The following is a 22,198-nucleotide window of genomic DNA, read 5'->3' as shown; positions in this document are numbered from 1 at the left end:
GTCAGTCAGTTTGTATGTTTAAGTTAATTTGACTCAATTTAAGGTAATAATAATAATAATAATAGACATTCATTGATAATGAATTTAGGTTAGATTAGGGTTTTAAATTCATTAATGCATTTTACACATTACCGAAAATATCGATAAGTTGAATAGTGGTTTAGTCAGTTTTACACAAATCACACGTTTGGCAGTGGGTACAGTACAGCTTATAAAACATTGGTCTTAAAAAATAAAAATAAAACAGATCTATGTGGTGGAAAAAGTACTCAAATGTTTTACTTAAGTAAAAGTATCAATACTGCAATGTAGAAATAACAAGTAAAAGTCCGGAATTCAAAATTTACTTGAGTAAAAGTACAAAAGTGTTGGTATCAAAATGTACTTAAAGTACCAAAAGCAGAAAGTAGTCATTATGCATAATGTTGTATAAAATGTATAAAAATCTTAAAAAATAGCAGATCTACAAGCTCACAATGGCAACGCATTGTGAGCTTGTAGATCTGCTATTTTCAAATGGCCGAAATGTATATAGGGCTGAAGTGGTTAATGTATGTTTTGTAATAATAATCAAAATCTACAAAGTAACTGGTAACTACAGTTTTCATATAAGTGTAGTGGAGTAAAAGTTATAATATTTGCCTCTGAGATGTAGTGGAGTAGAAGTAAAAGTACTGAAAATTGGAAATACGCCAGTAAAGTAAAAGTACCTCAAAATTGTACTTATAGTACAGTACTTGAGGTAAATGTACTTACTTTACTTTACACCACTGTTTTTTTGGGACGCGCGACACCGTGGTACTAACGGAGTATAAATACCTCTCGAGGCCTCCAGCCACCACTTCCTTCCCGTCAGTCACGTCACGTTCCTCTCCCACCAATCAGAGCGCGTCTTGACTCCCCCACCAGCCAATCACACGCCGCGAAACCCCCTCCGGTGGGCGTGAGCTTTTAGGAGGAGGAAGCAGAGAAACAAACCGAACAATAACTCAACAAACTTTCTTCTAAAAAGGTAAGAAAAGTGTGGCGCGGGGCTTGTTTAACGTAACGAATTATAACCATTCCATATATCACATAAAGAACACAATGATGAGGTAGAAACCATGTTTGGAGAGGTTTTTATTTCATAAGTTTTGTCCCTTTTTTGTGCAGTTTAAAAACTTTCGTTAGTGTGTTTTAATATGCTCTCTATGCACAGTCAGCAACCATACTGTAAAGCAGAGGTCTTCAACAGGGGGTCCAGGGCCCCTAGGGGGTCCTCTCCTCAGAGTTACTACAGGGGGTCCGCCAAATCTTTGTGTGATATGATTTTTGATTTTTTTTTACATTAACAACTTCAACCCTAGCATCCCCTTTCTGAGGAGAACTTTAGCCAAAAATAGCAGATCTACAAGCTCACAATGCCTCGCGCTGAGTTTATCTGAAACTCAATTTTATACACTATAGAGGTAGAGGGGGTCCCTGCTTCATCTCTGTCTCAGCTAGGGGGGTCCTTAGCCTGAAAACGTTGAAGACCCCTGCTGTAAAGACCTTCACAGGTGTTACCAATGATGCTAATGAAGGCTCTGTTCCATTTCTGGTCAAACAGAGTCAGTGTTACCAATGATGTAACCTCGGTCCCAGCCTCACTCATCTGCGAAAAGAAGAGCCTGGTCACAACCTAAAGCAGCGAGTGTCTAGGAAGTCCTGAGTGGACAGGATTTTCGTTTCCCCCGGAAACGATATTTTTTGACCAATCACAACACTCGTTTCATTCACGGAGAATGTTAACAGATTTGTAAAGCATCAACGTCATTTCCTTGGGCGGTACTTCCGCCAAATGCAACCATTTCCGGTTGTCAACTTCCTAGACAACCAACATCCCAGGTCATGCCCAGCCTACCAATGATGCTAATGAAGGCTCTGTTCCATTTCTGGTCAAACAGAGTCAGTGTTACCAATGATGCTAATGAAGGCTCTGTTCCATTTCTGGTCAAACAGAGTCAGTGTTACCAATGATGCTAATGAAGGCTCTGTTCCATTTCTGGTCAAACAGAGCCAGGGTGCTGATATTGAGCATTTTGGCTCACTGGAAACACTCTGCTACACCAGTGGGTCTCAAAGTGTGGTCCAGGGACCCTCATGGTTCATTGAGGGGGCCCCTTACGGGTGTGTAACTCTGAGAGTGTACAAATGAGAGAAAGTAGATTATTTGTGTCTCCTACCGGAAATACAAAAAAACTAAAATAAATCCATGAAATCAAGGCTTCATGGGGTGTGTGATTGATAGAAAATAAGATTTTTTTGGGGTGAACTCCTCCTTTAAAGGGGAGTTTTGGCCCACGGTTTTCTTACCTTTTCTATGATGTTATGAAATCTTAGGATGAGTGGTACAGCAGAAAGTCTCGCTAGACGAGATTGAAATCTCGAGATTTCAGTCTCGTCTAGCGAGACTTGCGGTGGGGCGCATTCAGGACAATCACGTTGCATAGTGTTCTGTCACTATGAACGTCAGATCTCACAACAACAAAAAAAGCTATTAAAATATGCGATCTAGCGCAAGGCCTATTGGCGCACGCTTTAAGCTGTGGCGGACCCCGGGATGGAGTTATGAAAAATTTCTACTGTACCATTCAGGCCTCAAGCGGGTCCATTCGGTTTCTAGCTATAATTTAGCTGGGGAGGGACCCCCTGGAACCCCGTCAAGGACCCCCGGGGGGTCCTCAGACCCCCAGTTGAGAACCATACGAGCGACATAATGTTTTAAGCTTTTGATGACATATTTTAATCCTCATAAAACAGCCAGGGGAATTATTAATCTCACCACCGTCACCACCACCACCAGCAGCAGCACACACTTCTACAGTATCTACTGGTAGAGACATATGAGATTCTCTTTAATCCTTTAAGACCGGGAACGCATCCGTGTCATGTTTAGGTTTCTTTGGGCTATTCAAAAATAGCAGATCTACAAGCTCATATCGGTGCCGCGCTATGAGCTTGTAGATCTGCTATTTTTGAAAAATCGTGAAAATGTGTATACATCTTTGAATGTATATATATTTTTCAAAGCAAACATTTGTAACTCAAGTCTTTGCTTCTGGGGGATTCTACTAATGTCTTCTAAATCCTAACAGTAAAAAGAAAAAAAATAGGTTGCTATAATCAGTGGTTCCCAAAATTTTTCATGTCAAGGACCCCCAAAATTATATGTATTTGGCCGCGGACCCCCCAACTGTCTATCTTGTTCCAGGGGCCCCCTGCAGCAAAGATTTGAGTTAAAAATGTTCGCTTTAAAAGATTTTTCAAAAATAGCAGATCTGCAAGCTGAGTGCCGCGCTATGAGTTTGTAGATCTGCTATTTTTGAATAGCCCAAAATAAATCTTAAAAATAAATGACACAGGTGCTTTCCCGGTCTTAATGGGTTAAGGCCCTGATGACTCGCGGTGCTAAATATGAAGTATTAGTGTGAACATGAGGAATAATAATTTATGTAATCCAGCTGTTATGGATGATGCTCTCTAGTCCTAGCATGCATCAACAGCCACACGGACCGGTGTCACGTTGGACTGACCCCCAAACACCAGCACGTGTGATGAGAGATGTTATAGACTGACTGGTTCAGACCCCAGAGTAGAGGTGGGGGGGGAGGGGAGGGGAGGGGAGGGGAGGGGGGGGCTGGGATTAAGTGTGTATTTATGTAATGAACGATTCGAGGGGAAGGGACAGGGTTCAAGGGGCAATAAGGATTGAACAATGATGGACTGTTAACTCCGGATCAAAAATCTGTCGGAGTTATTTGTTCACATCCGCTGTTTTCACCAGTGTGTGTGTGTGTTTGTGTACGTATGTATGTATGCGTCTTATGTACAGTATGCATGCATGTATGTATGTCCTCATATGGTTCTACAGTATGTATGTATGCATGTTATGTACAGTTTATAATTATGTATATATGTACAGACATTATGTATGTATGTACGTACAGTATGTATGGTAGCCGGAACGCTCGCCCCAAAACACGCTCGCCCCCATTTTTCCGTGGACCGCTCGCCCCCAGTTCTTGTATTCGTTTTGCTGAGGTTAGGTTTAGGAATAAGGTTAGGTTTAGGCATAGTTTACTGAGGTTACGTTTAGGAATAAGGCTAGGTTTAGGCATAGTTTTACTGAGGTTACCTTTAGGAATAAGGTTAAGTTTAGGCATAGTTTTACTGAGGTTACGTTTAGGAATAAGGTTAGGTTTAGGCATAGTTTTACTGAGGTTACGTTTAGGAATAAGGTTAGGTTTAGGCATAGTTTTACTGAGGTTAGGTTTAGGAATAAGGTTAGGTTTAAGCATAGTTTACTGAGGTTACCTTTAGGAATAAGGTTAGGTTTAGGCATAGTTTACTGAGGTTACGTTTAGGAATAAGGTTAGGTTTAGGCATAGTTTTACTGAGGTTACGTTTAGGAATAAGGTTAGGTTTAGTCATAGTTTTTACTGAGGTTACGTTTAGGAATAAGGTTAGGTTTAGGCATAGTTTTACTGAGGTTACGTTTAGGAATAAGGTTAGGTTTAGGCATAGTTTACTGAGATTACGTTTAGGAATAAGGTTAGGTTTAGGCATAGTTTTACTGAGGTTACCTTTAGGAATAAGGTTAGTTTTAGTCATAGTTTTTACTGAGGTTACGTTTAGGAATAAGGTTAGGTTTAGGCATAGTTTTACTGAGGTTACGTTTAGGAATAAGGTTAGGTTTAGGCATAGTTTTACTGAGGTTACCTTTAGGAATACCTGTTGGCGACCGCTCCGAGGTCGCCGGATTTGACCCGGGTGCGAGCGTTCTTGTATTTGTATGTACTGTATGTATGTATGAATAATCTAGAAGCGTTTCAAATCTATATATCATGAACCGACGCAGAACAAATTCTAATGATGCGTAGCGTGCGAGCTAAGTTCAGGCAGATACACTTGAGAGGTTTATATACGCATGTGCAGCACGTGTGCATCGCATGTGGGCGATGCACTGTTCAGTATGTGTCAAGCATCTGACCAAATTGGCGGTCTACTTAAAGGACAACCTAGTTTTTTTACAACAAAGGTTATTTTATTAGTTTTTAATGATAATAATTAAAAGATGTTAAAAAAAAATCATGTATTGCTTTCTATCGTTGGAGTGATTTTAGTGATTTTTAACTGCGGGCGGAGGCATTCGGTCCATTGGTAAATAGTCATGAATGCAGCCTACATTTTTCAAATCAGCCTCATGGTGGTGCTGTAACAGGTAGATTCACGTTTTGGCATGATTTTGTTTTAACGCTCATCTTTTAATTATTATCATTACAAACTAATAAAATAACCCAAAGTTGTCCTTTAAGCTCACCTGATTGATTCATTGCCGTCAGTGTTGCACCGGTAGGCTCTGCTTTCCCTAAGGGTTCTGTTTTCCCCTGGGGGGGCGGGGAGGGGGGGGGTGTAATAGATGTATATCTCCCTGCTCTTAAATGGTAGTATGCTAATGTGCTGAGCAGGGAGTAATGTATAGCAGAGCCTGAACGCCAAGATCAAATATAATATTCACACTTCTATTTACATTTCATAAATAAAATGTTCTCAAGCTATTATTGGTCTCAATCATTTCGTGACTTATCTGACTGAAATAGATTTTTTTTAAATAATCAACTAAATCGATTCGTCTGGTTCTCCGATAAAGCCGTTTTGTATTCTCCGTTGTACAACGGTGCCCATTAAACACTTTACCTGCCAATCACGAGTATAACCGTTGATGACAAATACACCCGTTTACTGCCAAAAAAATCCATCCACGAGTATAACCGTTTTTCAAAAAAAAAAAAAAAAAATTAAACACTGGCACTGGGGGAAGTAAAATTAAAAAAACCCTCTGGCAGGGAATGTGTTAAGACCTGAAGCCGATTCTACAAATGTCTTCTAAATCCAGTAAACAGTATTCTGAAAAATGCATGTTTCTATATCAGTGGTGCTCAAACCTGTGTCAAGGACCCCCAAAATGATATGTATTTTCCCGCGGACCCCCATCTCAAAATATGTTGTTCCAGGGACCCCCAGAAGCAAAGATTTTAGTTAAAAAGTGTTCGCTTTAAAAGATTTTCACGATTTAAAAAAAATAGCAGATCTACAAGCTCATAGCGCGGCACTCGGTGCCGCGCTATGAGCTTGTATAGCTGCTATTTTTGAATAGCCCAAAGTGTAAAATAATGCTTTTTAGCTCGAAACAATAAATGACACAGATGCGTTCCAGGTCTTAATGGGTTAATGGGTACAGTAGAGAGAGACATGAAACATAGAGAGAGAGAGAGTAGGGCAGTGACATGCAGCAAGTGGTCTGGCCAGCGGGGGAATTGAACCAGGGACTAGCTGTCAGGCATTAGAGCCCATGTGGTACGCGCCCTAACCGCTCGGCTATTGGTTTACCCCCCAAAACACAAGTAACACTGCACAGTTTTCATTTTTTTGTCCTTTTTTGTCCTTCCAGGTGGACATTCTGGACAACAGCATCCTGTGTCTGCTAAACCTTTGGTCCCCAAATGGCATCGTTGCCAAGTATTCCGTTAAAGAAGGTGACATGTTTCGTTTCATTTGTTTTGATATGTCATGTTTGTGTCACCTCTTTAACCCATTCAGACCGGGAACGCATCTGTGTGTCATTTTTAGATTTCTTTGGCTATTAAAAAAATGTGTGCAAATCTTTTGAATATATTTTTAAAGTGATTTTTTTTTAACTCACATCTTTGCTTGTGGGGATTTTACAAATGTCTTCTAAATCCTAACAATTAATTGAAAACCCCTATGTTGCTATAATCAGTGGTTCTCAAACTTTTTTCATGTCAAGGAACCCCAAAATGCCATGTATTTGGCTGCGGACCCACATCTCAAAATATGTTGTTCCAGGGACCCCGTTATATTGTCCCCCAGATTCAAAGATTTGAGTTAAAAATGTATATATATATTAAAAGATTTGCACACATTTTCACGATTCTTTAAAAAAAAAATTGCAGATCTACAAGCTCTTCAGATCAAATAGCCCAGATCAGATAGCCCAAATACATAAAAAAAAATTACACGGATGCGTTCCCGGTCTTAAAGGGTTAAAGGTTGTGCATCTGTAGTGAGGTTGGAATAGAAGAGATTAATTAAGTTTGTTCAGATGGAATCTTGCATGGTTCTATCGTGCAAGATTGTTGCCTGCCAAAAATAACAGATTTACAAGCTGACAATGCCTATCTGTTCCTTTTGGCAAGCAACACCATTGTACGGTACTACTACATAATATAGATGAGCCATAATAACACTAATAGTGATGACAGTGATGGCATTCAGTAGGAATGTGTGTAACAAATCATCAATGACAAACAACAAAAAAACAAAATGCTGTAATGCATTGGTTCTCAAAGTAGGTCCTTGAGGGGGTTCCAGGGGGTCCCCAGCAGGATTTGTTAATACAGCATCACAATCATTTCAAGCACTTTATCCATTTATGCGTTGGCTATTCAAAAACTGCAGATGTACTAGCTTGCTGCATGGCACAAAGTCTGCTATTTCTGAAGATTTAAAAAATATATATCACATGTTTGGAAACTTTTGAATAATTTTGTATTTTTTAAACATAAATCAAATTCTTCTGGGGGTCCCTGGCACAAAACATTTTCATCAGAATACATATCAATTCGGTGGGTCCTTGATATGAGAAAGTTTGAGAACCACTGGTGTAATGTCAATATTGTTAGCAGTGTCTGCTGCTAAGAAAGTGAACTTCACAGTGGAGATGAATGGTTGTAGTGCTGGTTGACTGGTATACTGTATGTTCAGACTGGAGGCCCAAATCCAATGTCTGGCCTATCCAGAATAGATTGTAATCAAATTGGTTTTATCAAGCCTGAAAAGTATAACCACATGGGAAACAGATCTCTGTTAATCACATTTGAACCACATTCCTATGTACTGTAATATGAAATGTGATTCACATATCGATTCTAAAGATTCGTTTCATTCTGGACACTCGGACACCGAAGCCTATTTTATACTTTGTTGTAAGACGGTGTGTCGCCTGCCGAAAATAGCAGATCTACAAGCTCACAACCAGGGACCACCAGAGGTCCAAATGGACCATTATGGGTCTGTGTTATACTACACTCTTAAAATAACACTAGAGGAATTTCCAGTGTAGATTGGAATCCTAGAGATAAAAATGGTATGAAATGGGGGCCTGATGCATATCAAACTGGGGGTCCTTGAAATGAAACAAGGTTGAGAAACAGATATTTGGGAAACAAAGTCTTCTGAACAAAGCACTGTTAATCTTGACATCAAATTTTGGTTTACTTTTAGTCATAGTCCTTTGAATAAAATTCAACCTTAGCATAAAATGACTTCTCTTCTCCTCTTCATTATCTCTCCTCCCATTTTAGTCTTTGTATTAGTTGACAAAATTGTCAATATATTTACAGTAGTTTTAGTCATAGCTTAGTCATTATAGTTTTTTATTTAGTTCTTTTCGTCAGTGAAAAAAGGTAGTTGATTTTTTGTCATAGTTTTAGTCGACGACATTAACACTGTTCTGAGCGAAGCCTTAATACTGACTCATAATATGAATCCTAGATTTGGCATCGTGTGGCGGGGAATGGATCTGTGGTCACTCTCAGAGTTGGCTCAGAGGAGCTGATAAATCTGGAGCTGGTGACAGCTGACGGGGGCCTGATAACTTTAGGATTGCTGTTAACCCCTTAAGGCCGGGAAGGGAACGTATCTGTGTCATTTTAAGATTTCTTTGGCTATTCAAAAATAGCAGATCTACAAGCTCCGCGCTATGAGCTTGTAGATCTGCTATTTTCTGGAAAAATCGTGGGTCTTGGAATATATATATTTTTAAAGGGAACATTTGTAACTCAAATCTTTGCTTCTGGGGGATTCTACAAATGTCTTCAGTTTTTGAAAAAAACATATGTAATTTCTCAAAGATTATATGTATTTGGCCGTGGACCCCCATCTCAAAATATGTAGTTTCAGAGACCCCCAGAAGTTGTAACAGAGTAAAAAATGTTCGCTTTAAAAAGTATATATTCAAAGATTTGCACACACTTTCACGATTTTTCCAAAAATAGCAGATCTACAAGCTCATAGCGTGGCACTCGGTGCCGCGCTATGAGCTTGTAGATCTGCTATTTTTGAATAGCCAAAGAAATCTTAAAATGACACACGCACTGCGTTCCCGGTCTAGATGGGTTAAGAAGCCACTTTGGCAGTTTGATGGAAGAATTGGCCACCTTTCAATATACATCATCAGGGGAAAAGGAAGGATCTGTCTTCTGTGGGAATCAGAAAGCAGGGGAACTCTTGACAGTACTGGGGAGAGTAGAGGGAAGTCTGGACGTTTGTTGACGGTAGAAAAGCCATCCCGATGTCTCTGTGAGTGACGTGGAGAGCAAGCCTTGGCTTTGCGAGTTCTTACGGCGTGCAGAAGTCTAGCTGTTTGTAAGAGAGATGAGAAACTTTAACGTTATAAGCAGTGGTGGAGAAAGTACTCACATTTTTTACTTGAGTAAAGTATCAATACTGCAATGTAGAAATACTCTTGTTACAAGTAAAAGTCTGGAAGTGTCCGTAGCTAATCTTGCCAACCGCTGGACTGATCAGCACATTTCTTGTGCACACTGCCAGAAAGCCACAGAAGTACTGTACCTCTGCTAAATTCGTTCACACATGTTTTATACTTTTTTGAAACATTTAAACTTTTAATTTCATAATGGAAATCAATGGTGTTCTGATCAGGCTGAAACCTTGTCTAAATGTGGGGGTCATAATTCATAGACGGCTGACTTCACAGGCTGGCCACATGGAATCCCAGATCCACATTGGAGCCACGCCGTGTGATCATGTGGAATCATGTGGATCTCAGGATCCACATGGTTCCATATTTGTATCTGTAGAACAGTGATTCTCAAACATTTTCATGTCAAGGAAGGAACCCTAAATGAATGCTTATTTGGCCGTGGAACTATCTGATCTACAAACTAGTGGTGTCAAAAATAATCGATTAATAGATTAAACGCAATGCGGACATGGACGATTATGAATCGATTCACAAATAACATCAATAATCTTTTTTGTATTATCATATTGCTAATTGCACAGAGCACCAGCCAGATGTACATGTTGTTCATTATATCTGACTGCTTGTATTGATTGATGAAAAAGCTGCCATGTTGTGCAGTCATTTAGAAAAGTGTGATGCATCGTAGATCGAATTGAATCGTTACCTGGTGAAATCTAATCGAATTGAATCGTGACCTGGTGAAATCTAATCGAATTGAATCGTAACCTGGTGAAATCTAATCGAATTGAATCTAGGGGTGGGACTATATGGGTACCTCACGATACGATATTAGGCCCACGATAACAATATATATCACGATATTCGATATATTGCGATATCACGATATTCAATATATATTGCAAGAAATTTCACCAACGATATATCACGATATCTGAAAATATCGATATATTGCGATATCACGATATATTGCATGAAATTTCACCAACGATATATCACGATAGTCCTTGTATTCAATTCATAAACACATAAAATAGCACCAAACAGTTCAAAATCATCATTACACAAATACAGAGTAGGAAAAACAACGTATCACAAACTTCATTTTTTTTTTTTATAAAAAATATATATCGATATTTTTCGGCAGTATATCGATTAGTTATAGCGGGAGAAAGTATTGCGATATATCGCGATATCGATATATCGTCCCACCCCTAATTGAATCGTAACCTGGTGAAATCTAATCGAATTGAATCGTAACCTGGTGAAATCTAATCGAATTGAATCGTAACCTGGTGAAATCTAATCGAATTGAATCGTGAGGGCAGTGCCAACGCACACCTCTACTACAAACTCACAAAGCTAAAGCCCAAATATAAAGTGTTTCAACTTTTTCTCATTTAGCTGGGGACCCGCTGAAACCCCCTCAAGGACTTTGAGAACCGCTGCTCTAGGGCCCTGTCTGGCAGCCCAAATCGAAATGTGTTGACGTTCTTTTGTTAGAATAAAGTGTTAAATTATAGCTCTAGTAAATAATCATTGCTACAGAGTGTTTGTTCAGTAACAGGTCTCCCCGGCTCTCCAGCTTAGGAAACAGAAAATATTCAGTTAGCTCATAGCGCGGCACAGAGCATGCCGCGCTAGGAGCATGTAGATCTGACATTTTTCAGCTCGAAACGGAAACATTTTCTTCCCGTGCATGAGCAGAACATCGGTGCGCAGCCAGTGAGAACAACTGCATTAATTAACATGGGAGCGGAAGTCGAGCAGCGCCCGTGCGCTTAACGCTTGCGCGTTGGCCGGGTTCTGTGCGTCACTCCAGGCTTAAGAGAGGATTCATTGCGGCACACTTGAGCAGCTGTGGAGACCGTCATGTGTTACTCTCTGAGCATCATCAGACAATGTGTTTTTGTTTAATTGTTTCTTTTCTTCCATTCGCTGTCGAGTGGAATCCTTGTATGTCCAAAAGTGTTACTTTTCAGAGAATGGAACAATGAACCATGTGTTCCACATGGATCCAATGTAGTTATTTTTAGTCACAAGCTCTTGTTAATACTTTTCAGTGGTTCAATATGTATAAAACACACCTAACCATTTTTTCAACCTGGTGTCTTGTTTTGGGCATGTTATTGTAGGCGGAAAGTGCAAACATTTTCTCAGATACATAACTTTTATTCAAGAGCGACCCGTTGTGAGCTTGTTGATTGTATTTTCGCACAATGAAGTCTGAAAATAGGGCATTGATTTATTAAAAGAAACAGTGGTGGAAGAAGTATTCAGCTATTTTACTTAAGTAAAACTGGCAATACCACAATATAAAAATGCTCTGTTACAAGTAAAATGTCAAATGAATGTCACATTCAAAATGTCACTTGAGTAAAAGTACAAAAGTTGTGAGCTTGTAGATCGGCTATTTTCAAATAGCCTAGGTATAAAATAGGGCTAAAGTGGTTAATATATGTTTTATGATGTAATGATTTATATCTACAAAGTAACTAGTAGCTAAAGTTTTTGAATAATTGTAGTGGAGTAAAAGTACAATATTTGCCTCTGAGGTGTAGTGGAGTAGAAGTACAGAAAATTGGAAATACTCCAGTAAAGTAAAAAAAAAAAACTCAAAATTGTACTAAAATGTACTTTGGCTACTTTACACCAAAAAAAACCAATATCAAATGAAATGTTCAGATACAAGGTTTCTGCCTGACAGTAACCATTATATGAACATTGTGTTGTGGTCAGAGAATGGCAGAGCGGACTGTGGAGCAGCAGCATCACGGGCCCTGGGCAGGATGTGCGGTCTTGTTTGTGCAGTCGTCGTGCCCCTCGGTGAACCTGCTCTCCCTCTACAAAGACCAGCGTGGAAAGTTCATCGTCTTCAAAGTCATCAAGCTCACGCTCACAGGTACGGTAAAGCCTTACAGCAGCAAGCTGCCAACCGTGAGAGTCGTACGTTTTACTTTATGCAGAATGGCATCCGTGAAGCTTAACTGCTTTCCACCTGGCGCACAGTGGTGAAAAAAGTACTCAAATGTTTTACTTAAGTAAAAGTATCAATACTGCAATGTAGAAGTAAGTACTGTTACAAGTAAAAGTCCGGAATTTAAAAGTACAAAAGTATTGGTATTGAAATGTACTTAAAGTACCAAAAGTTTCAAAATGTTTGAAAATAGCAGATCTACAAGCTCACAACGCGTCGCTTGTGAACTTGTAGCTCGGCTATTTTCAAATAGCCTAGGTATAAAATAGGGCTAAAGTGGTTATGTTTTATAATATAATAATTTATATCTGCAAAGTAACTAGTGACTCAAGTTTTCAAATAATTGTAGTGGAGTAAAAGTACAATATTTGCCTCTGAGATGTAGTGGAGTAGAAGTAAAAGTATTGACAATTGGAAATACTTCAGTAAAGTAAAAGTACCTCAAAATTGTACTTAAGTACAGTACTTGAGTAAATGTACTTAGTTACTTTCAACCACTGCTACAGCAGCATGCTAATCATGAGAGTTGTATGTCTTTGCTTTTGCAGAAAGTGCTTTCGACCTGGCGCCCCCTATTTTGGGCACGTCACTATAGTACCGAAGGCTGACGTCCAAAACCACGTCCCCGGGGTCACCCAAGTGTTTTTCCCATTCAAAACTCCCAGAGACTTTTTTTTTTAACATCACGTCATATAAGAACTGTGTTCCAAAATTTAAATAATGTGTGAATTTACTCATCCAGTCTTATGTTCCAAGGATCAGAGCAATGGTCACCAAGCTATGGACATTTGAAATGTTTTTACATTTTCATGAAAGTATATTATTAAATGTGTCAGTCATTTCTTTGTATATTTACGTTATTTGTCATATCTGCCCTGTACATTTTTTTTTATTATGAAGCCTAAAAACCTAAATAGTATACATATGTTCCAATGTTCAATGGCCAAAAACACAATTAAATCGTTAATCGCAATTATTTGTGTGACAATTCATCGTCAACTTAAAAATTTCAATCAGAAACACTCACGTCAAAGTAGATTTTACCATTTATTGCCACAAATGGAATACAGTTAAGCTTGGCGTTAAAGCTCCGCTCTTGGAAGAATGTTCACTGAATTTTGTCGAAGCAGCCTGCTAAGCATATATTCAGGGAATGCTTAAGCAAATCCCCCATATGGATACAATGTCAACAATAACAGTACATTGACATATTAGTTAGAATTAGCAGATATACATGATAAACACAAGTATTTGAGCCTATTGAATGGGAAAAGCACTTCGGTGACCCAAGGGCCATGGATTTGATGTCAGGACTTTGGTACTCTCTCAGGCAAAAATCTTCCTCCAAGTGTTCCAAAAATAGCTGATCAACGAGCTCGAGCTACGAGCTTGTAGATCAGCTATTTTTGCTATTCGTCAAATGGCAAAGTATATGGGGCGGTGAGTGGTTAATTTATTCTATGTTACATGACCCTTTCAACAGCTGTGGCTCAACAACATGACATACAGTAGACATTTTAGTAGGGTTAGTAGTCATCATTTGTTTCGAGAGAAAGCATTGTGCCATCGCACAATGCAATTAGCCTTAAAGGAGTACTTCACACATTTTCTACCTTCATATAATCCTCTCATGCTCATTACACAATGGCACAATTTCACAGTGTCCTCACTCTGTCTGCATCTCATTGGTGGGCTGTGGAACAGCCGGAATTGTCTTTACATGAGCAGTAGAAATGTGGTATCTCGTGCGGGATAGCCGGGCCTCAAATGAACCCATTCAAACCGGGAACGCATCTGTGTAACCACTTTATCCATATTTTATACTTTGGGCTATTCAAAAATAGCAGATATACAAGCTCATAGCTCTATGAGCTTGTCGATCTGCTATTTTTGAAAATTTGTGCAAATCTTTTAATATATGTATATTGACTCAACTCTTTGCTTCTGGGGGGTCCCTGGAACAACATCCTTTGAGATGGGGGGGGGGGGGGGGGGACCACGGACAAATACATATAATTTTGGGGGTAATATAAGTATTTTTTTCCCCAAAAACTGTTAGGATTTAGAAGACATTTGTATAATCCCCAGAAGCAAAGATTTGAGTAACAAATGTTCACGTTAAAAATGTATTGCACAAAAAGATTTGCACACGTTTTCACGATTTTTCAAAAAATAGTTGATCTACAAGCTCATAGCTCGGTGCCGTGCTATGAGCTTGTATATCTGCTATTTTTTAATAGCCAGAGAAATCTAAAAATGACACAGATGCGTTCCCGGTCTTAATGGGTTACGGTAGAAAAAGAGGGGAAAGACTTTGACCAAACAGCATTTCCCACGGCCGTCAGACTCCGCAGGTGGACTCGGCGGCTACGAGATCCTGAAACTACACGACGCCGACCCCCTGCTGGGGGTGGAGGTGAAGTTCGTGGAGGTGTCGGCCTGCCAGCGCTTCCTGGAGAGCTACGGTTCGGGCGCCGTCCACCAGGCGCTGTCCCAGCACGCCTGCCGCCTGCTCGCCGACGCCGTCCCGCCGGACTTCACCGTCATCACGCAGCTGAAGGCCAGCGCGCACACACTGGACCACTGTCTGGACGACCTGGAGCTCTGTCTACAGCACATCCACTGTTCTCAGGTACTAGTGTTCATTTCGTCCACTAAATCTACTTTTGTTTAACCCATTAAGACCTGAGGCCATTCTTTAAAATGTTTTCTAAATCCAAACAGTTTAAAAAAACCAAAAACAAAAAAAACCAAATCTTTTTCAAAAATAGCAGATCTACAAGCTCGTGGCGCGGCACTCCACCCCCCGGCACTCCACCCCCCCCCCCCCCCTCCATCTAAAAATATTTTGTGCCAGGGACCCCCAAACCAGATTTGCCTAAATGTTTCAACAAATCTTTCGAGATTTTCTTTTGGAAAATAGTATATCTACAAGCTCACAACGCGCCGCATTGCGACACGTGAGCTTGTAGATCGGCTATTTCTATATAGCCAATGTATATGTTTAAAGTGCTCATGTGGCCTAGTAACTTCTTTTGGGCTTGTTTTCATATAGCTTGGGACCAGACAAATCTGCCAGTGCAAAAAAAATTGCCCTCTGCGATTTGGGTCTGGCACCGCTCCATTAAGAATCCATTTCCTGCTCCAGGGCCCAGTATTTAAATATGGGAGACTGTGATTGGTAGTTGGTCGTAGGTCTAACCAATTGCGTACAGAGCTATTGTTTTGATCCCGCCCTCTTGGAAAAAAAACGTCCTCATAGAGGCACCAGACTCGATATAGTCTGGCTACGCGCGGCTGGTTTTCATAGACCTCTTTGCTTATTCCTCTCACAAAATCTGGCAACAGTGGGAGATACCGCAGCACCTATCTACAATGCTGTTTTTCTTTTACCCCTTTTTCTCCCAATTAATTCCTCCCCACACACATTTGTGTATTGTCACTGCTGTTGTATCCCACTGACTCAACTGCCAGTGAGGAGCCCCCACTGGGAGGATGTAAAGCTTTCGTCCTACTCCTCCCTCCCTACACTCCCTGCTGACAGGCGCAGCCCCAGTCTGTAGGAGTACGTGCAGTGACAAATATCACCCTCCCTGGCGTTCCCGCCCGGCTTCCCTCCCCCGAACACGAGCCAATTGTGTTAACAACTCTGAGAGTGTACAAATTGAGCCAAATGGACCCTTATAGGTCTGTAACTCTTGAGAGTGTACAAATGGAAGCAAATGGACCCCTGGTGGTCCCCTGGAAGGTACCACAGCATCCTGGACCTCTGTCTGTACATCAGTGTTTCTCAAGCACTTTCATGTCAAGAGGTCCATCCACAACCTCTCAACGCGTCACGCTAATAAAAATAAATACAAATTTGAATATAAAAGTCTAAAATAGGATTAATTGATTTTGATGCTATTTTAACAAATCTTCCTGGGGACCCCCTGGGTACCCCTTCAAGGACCCAAGGGGGGTCCTCGGACCGCACTTTGTGAACCACTACCATTCTGTAACGCATCCACGCCTCACAGGTAGGAACGACAGCAGTGTGCCGCTGCTTGTCACCTTCATGCCTGAGTTGGACTCGGTTTGCACGGCCTGTCACGCACCGAAAATAGGACATGCATCATCTTTGTGAAATCTCACACACACACACACACACACACACACACACACACACACACACACACACATGTTAGTATTACTATACCTGTGAGTTCATCCCCGTTTTAGGACAGCAGTTTTATGAATGCCATTTCTAAAAATGTTGTGCCTTTTGTTTTTTTTTATCCTAACCGCAAAGCTGGAGTTATACTTTGTTGAGCACCAGTGTCGCACACTGAGAATAGCCGATCTACAAGCTTACAGCATGTCACATTGTGAGCATTGTAGATCAGCTATTTTTGGTCGTGACACTGGGTGCATAACACCGTATAAGTCAGGCATAACTCTAACCCTCAACGCCCTAAACTTCTAAATGTCTCCTTATAACACTAACCCTAACCGCATCCTGAATCTTTTCCTAATTGTAAACCTACCTCTAAAAATAAATGTAAACAATAAAACAACCATTTATTTTGTGAGGACCAGGAAAATTATCCTCACAATGTCTATTTTTCTAATTCTACTATACTTGTCCGAACATTTGACCCTCACAAGTATAGTAACAGAAGTGCACACTTTCATTTTCATGAAGCCTAATTTACACCTACAGCTACACAAAAAAAGCAGATCTACAAGCTCGATCGGCTATTTTCATGTGCGACACTGCCGTGCAACTAAGTATAAATCAGGCATTACTCAGCTTATGTTAATGAATGGTAGACTTTATTACCTCTCATTAGACGCCATAACATGTTAATTGGTTGATGTCTGTGAGCAGGTTGGACTCTGGACATCCTTCAGTCCTGAGGTGTCAATTATCATTCAAATACAATTGGTCATGTGAACACATTATTTACCATGGTCTCTTACATTCCCAATATTTGGGGTTAATTCAATTGATTATTAAAGGTGCTGGGTGTTAAAAAGATAAACTTAAAGCTCTACATTTTGATAGTAATCATTGCTTAGAGTGTTTAATTTTTTTTAAACATTCAACAACATTAAACCTTTTCAGGAAGGAGAAGAACCCATTTGTCAGCTTCAATGTTATATTGTTCTAATTCCAGTTTTTATTTATTCATTGAATCACTTCCAATTTGATGTGTTATCCTGTATTCTGGGTGAGAGGAGTGCTCTCTCCTGATTGGATGAAATGGGTATCCTGACCTGAAAATGCATTTTCTGTTTACTAAAGAGATGGAGAGACCCCTGTTACTGAACAAACACTCTATAGGAGTGATTACTATCAGAATATAGAGCTATTTAACACTTATTTTTTAACAAAAGAAAGATCATTTACACAAACTTTTGATTGTTGCATGTTGGTACTTGACAGGTACACACACACACACACACACACACACACACACACACACACACACACACACACACACACACACACACACACACACACACACACACACACACACATAAATAAATAAATATTCTCATTATTGAGTGTTTTTGTTCTTATTAAGTATTCTTATTAATTATTCAATTATCTTATTGATCTTGTTGTGGTGGATCAGCCGGAGCGCCTGCGCGACGAGGAGATTGATAATCTGGAGCAGCAGCTGCAGAACCAGGCCCTTGGCCCCCAGTCCCCGCAGCCCCCCCCCACCACCATCATCACCCAGGAGGAGGCTCCTCTGCCCAGCAACTGTTTCAAGTTCCAGAAGCGGGTGTTTGGTAAGTTCAGCATTATTAGCATTAGCATCCCTATTCTGGTGTGAGCCGTGGGGGGATGCCAGTCAATGAAGTATCTTCTGTCTTCCTCTGCAACACCTCAGAGTAGAGTAGAATAGCTTTTTTTTATGGCTTAAACCAGGGATTCCCCAAAGTGGGGTGCAGGCACACCCCTTGGGGTGCTTGAGCTGTCTATAGAGTTTAGGGGGTGTGGGTGAGAAGAAAGATGTAATGGTGGTTTAATGGATGTAATAATTACACCATTAAACCACCAACTAAAACATTTCCTTTGTAAACTTTGGTAAAAGTTTAATTCAAAACTTACATTTTAATAAATCAATCAGTGTACCCAAAATGCACTTCAACTGCAATTTCTTTCATGTCATTTTAATGAATGTCATTTTCTTTCATTTAATGTGGTTTCATTATGACAGCATTTACCCCCATCTTCTCTCATGATGGCTCTCTGCCAATGAGCCCGTTAGTGTTTCCCTCACCCTTCCTCTTTGCTATTTAAAAGTGTGAAGCACAATAAAGCTCATTGAATTGCCTTGTTGCTGAAATGTGCTATACAAATAAACTTGCATTGCCTTGCCTTGTGTGTAACTTTTGCTGCAATTAGTTGAAACTTTGTTACAGTGTAGTTTCAGTTGAATTCAAATGTCCACATTGTTGTGCTCTCTTGAATATTTAGTCACACGTGTTGTGATTATTTGTGCATGTGATGCCTTCAGTGTGGCAGTGTACATCAGCCCAGTTGGGATGTAGAAAGGGGCAATGGCTAAAACGTGTGGGGAAACGCTGGCTTAAACCATTAAAGTCTATCATACCAGCCTTGACAAAAACAATTATAGTCATCTTGTATTTTAAAACAAAAGATGCCAGAGAGTTTATACTCCATCGCGTCATAACTGTGTTGCTTGCCTAAAAGAACAGATCCACAAGCTGATACGATGCGTCTGTTAGCTTGTAGATCCGTTCTTTTAGGCAAGCGACACTGTCTTACTAATTACCTAGTATAGTAGGCTTGTGCCAAATGCCGATCGTATCATATAACACCTATTGAGGGGATGAGCACCTATTGGTTTTTTTCCTACACCGATATTAACTTAACTTACTCTCAGAACTAAGATGTTAAATACCAGTGATGGATTATATCTTCGCTGTCGGGTGGAAACCTCATACTGTATGTCCAAAATTTGAACTTTTCAGGATTCTAATTCAAAAACAGCAAAAATTGCAGATCTACAAGCTCAAAACAAGCGCAGCGTTTCGAGCTTGCAAATCTGCTACTTCTGATACTTTTGTGTGACACTGTAGTATGATCAAGTAGGGAGTTAATTTACGGAAAAACACGCAAGTTAAAGAATGGAGATAAGAGGTTTCTGCCCGACAGCAACAATATCAAAAGTAACTTTAAACCGAACCTTTACACTGTATGACTTAACTCACGACAAGTACACTCCGCCTAAACAGCTTTTCCCCCCTTCTTCCTTCGATCCTTTTTTTTCCCGGGGTGGTGGGGGGTGGGCCCAATCAGAGGACCGCATGCTGACGGCGACGGACGTGCAGAGCTTCTCGAACTGCGTGGGCCGCGAGTGGAAGCACGTGGGCCGGGCCCTGGGCAAGAGCTGCCGGGCGCTGAAGGGCCCGGCCGTGGACAACCTGGCCTACGAGTACGAGAGGGAGGGCCTGTACGAGCAGGCCTACCAGCTGCTCAGCCGGTTCATCCAGGCCGAGGGCAGGGCGGCACGCCTCAGCCGGCTCGTCAGAGCCCTGGAGGACTGCAAGCTCGCCGGCCTGGCCGAGAACATTCTGGACATGCAGCCATGAGGACGGACGTTGACCTGCCGCGTTCGCTCGTTCGTTGTCTGTTGTCGCACACGTGTATACGCGGTACAATCCTCAGTGTTCATTTAGCGCATCTGTGTCATTTTTTGATTTCTTTGGCTATTCAAAAAGTTTTATTTTTGAAAAATCATGAAAATTTGTTAATCAATATATATTTTTTAAAGCTTCTGGGGATTCTACAAATGTCTTCTAAATCCTTACAGTTTAAAGAAAAAAAACTATGTTGCTATAATATCAGTGGTTCGTTTCATGTCAAGGACCCCCAAAATTATTTGTATTTTACTGTGGACCCCCATCTCAAAATATTTAGTTCCAGGGACCCCCAGCAGAAGCAAAGATTTTAATTAAAAATGTTGTTTCAAAAAATATATGTACTCAAAGTTTTGCACCAATTTTCACGATTTTTCACAAAATAGCAGATCTACAAGCTCATACTATGAGCTTGTAGATTGTATGGCCAAAGAAAATCATAAAAGAAATGGCCAAAGAAATCTTAAAATGACACGGATGTGTTCCCGGTCTTAATGGGTTAACCCATTTAGACCTGCGGCCGATTCTACAAATGCCGGCTTCTAAATCAGTGGTTCTCAAACTTTTTCGTGCCAAGGACCCCCAACAATTGTATTTGGCCACAGACCCCCCCCCCCCCCCTGAAAATGTTTTGTGCCAGGGACCCCCCAGAAGAGAAGGTTTGTGTAAAAAACAGAATCAATACTCTCTCCGAGTTACAGACCCATATCAGGGGTATTTAGCCGGGGAACCCCTAGAAGCCCTGAGTTGGAAATAAATGAACACTGAGGAATGTACTGTGTATGTTTGTGTGCAACTGTGAAGGAACAATATAGGGGGGGTGGGGCTTAAATTTGTACTTCTCTCTTTTATATCAGAATTCTGCACACTCAAAATCGTTCCTATGTTTATATTTGTGTGTGGCAGCCTGTGTGCGCGTGCGTGTGTGTGCATGCGTGTGTGTGTGTGTGTGTACAAGTGCTTAACCTGCGTGTGAGAACTAACATGCACTAATATTGTATGTGGTCACTTTTGTGTTTAAAATTCACTTTTTCTTTATTATACTTGTGAGTAATTACTGTATTGATAGAGAAGGAGCTGTCATTGTTTCATAAACACCAGCAAATGCTGCCTGTTTTCGTTTTTTGTTTGTTTCACGCTGTTGAGCAGCAAACTTTCCTCGCCTTGTGACTTTGAAGTGCTCTCCTGTTTTAAAGCTGCAGTCTGTAACGTTCATGTGATGTTTTGTTCACCAAGCAACGTATGGATTGCAGCTTTAAAGCCCGTCTACACATGCAGTCTGTTGGGTGGAGGTCTACAGTACGTTGGGTGGGGGTCTACAGATGCAGTCTATTAGGTGGGGGTCTACAGATGCAGTCAATTGGGTGGGGGTCTACAGATGACTCTACAGTGTGTTAGTGAGGGTCTACAGTCTGTTGGGTGGTGGTCTACAGATGCATTCTGTTGGTTCGGGGGGGGGGGTCTACAGATGCAGTCTGTTGGGTGGGGGTCTACAGATGCAGTCTGTTGGGTGGGTGGGGGTCTACAGATGCAGTCTGTTGGGTGGGGGTCTACACATGCAGTCGGTGGGGGTTTTTGTTAATGAAGAATGGAAATGCGATTATCTTTTTTTTCCTTCCTTTTTTTTTATTTAAATGGGCCCATTCAGTTATCAAATGAAATGGTAAAACATCATGTTTGTATTTGATGTTTTGGTGCATTAGTGTAATTGGAATGTGGAAACGTAATTTGGGAGGAAATTCCCTCAGGTATAATTTAGTAGTTGTGTATTAATCCCCCCCACCCCCACCTCTCTCTCTCTCTCTCGCTCTTTCTCTGTCTGTCACTCTCTCTCTTTCTCCTCCACCTCACGCACACACACACACACACACACACACACACACACACACACACACACACACACACTCCTGTGATTAAACTGTACTACTGATTATTAATGATATTGTATGGTTGCTACATTATGTGCATGTGCTTGCAAATGTCCCATTGCATAATGTCACTGTAGGGAAGAAACC

General features: G+C 40.7%; 1 protein-coding gene across 2 annotated transcripts; it reads left to right on the top strand.

The window, feature by feature from the left end:
* Positions 1-945: 945 nt before the first annotated feature.
* Positions 946-21,292, top strand: tradd (tnfrsf1a-associated via death domain). Of its 2 annotated transcripts, XM_080438895.1 has the most exons (6): positions 946-1,012; positions 6,473-6,557; positions 12,287-12,449; positions 14,870-15,156; positions 18,146-18,305; positions 19,843-21,292. In XM_080438895.1, the coding sequence occupies exons 2-6, from the start codon at positions 6,525-6,527 to the stop codon at positions 20,133-20,135; spliced, it is 936 nt and encodes a 311-aa protein (XP_080295021.1). In that variant the 5' UTR covers positions 946-1,012; positions 6,473-6,524; the 3' UTR covers positions 20,136-21,292. The 2 variants fall into 2 exon arrangements, with proteins under 2 accessions (XP_080295021.1, XP_080295022.1); XM_080438896.1 differs by lacking the exon at positions 6,473-6,557 and having other exon boundaries at positions 950-1,012.
* Positions 21,293-22,198: the final 906 nt, after the last annotated feature.

Source organism: Gymnoscopelus braueri, assembly GCF_963280865.1.
Source record: "Gymnoscopelus braueri genome assembly, chromosome: 1".
NCBI classification, from domain to species: domain Eukaryota; kingdom Metazoa; phylum Chordata; class Actinopteri; order Myctophiformes; family Myctophidae; genus Gymnoscopelus; species Gymnoscopelus braueri.
This window is presented reverse-complemented; position numbering and strand designations above follow the sequence as displayed.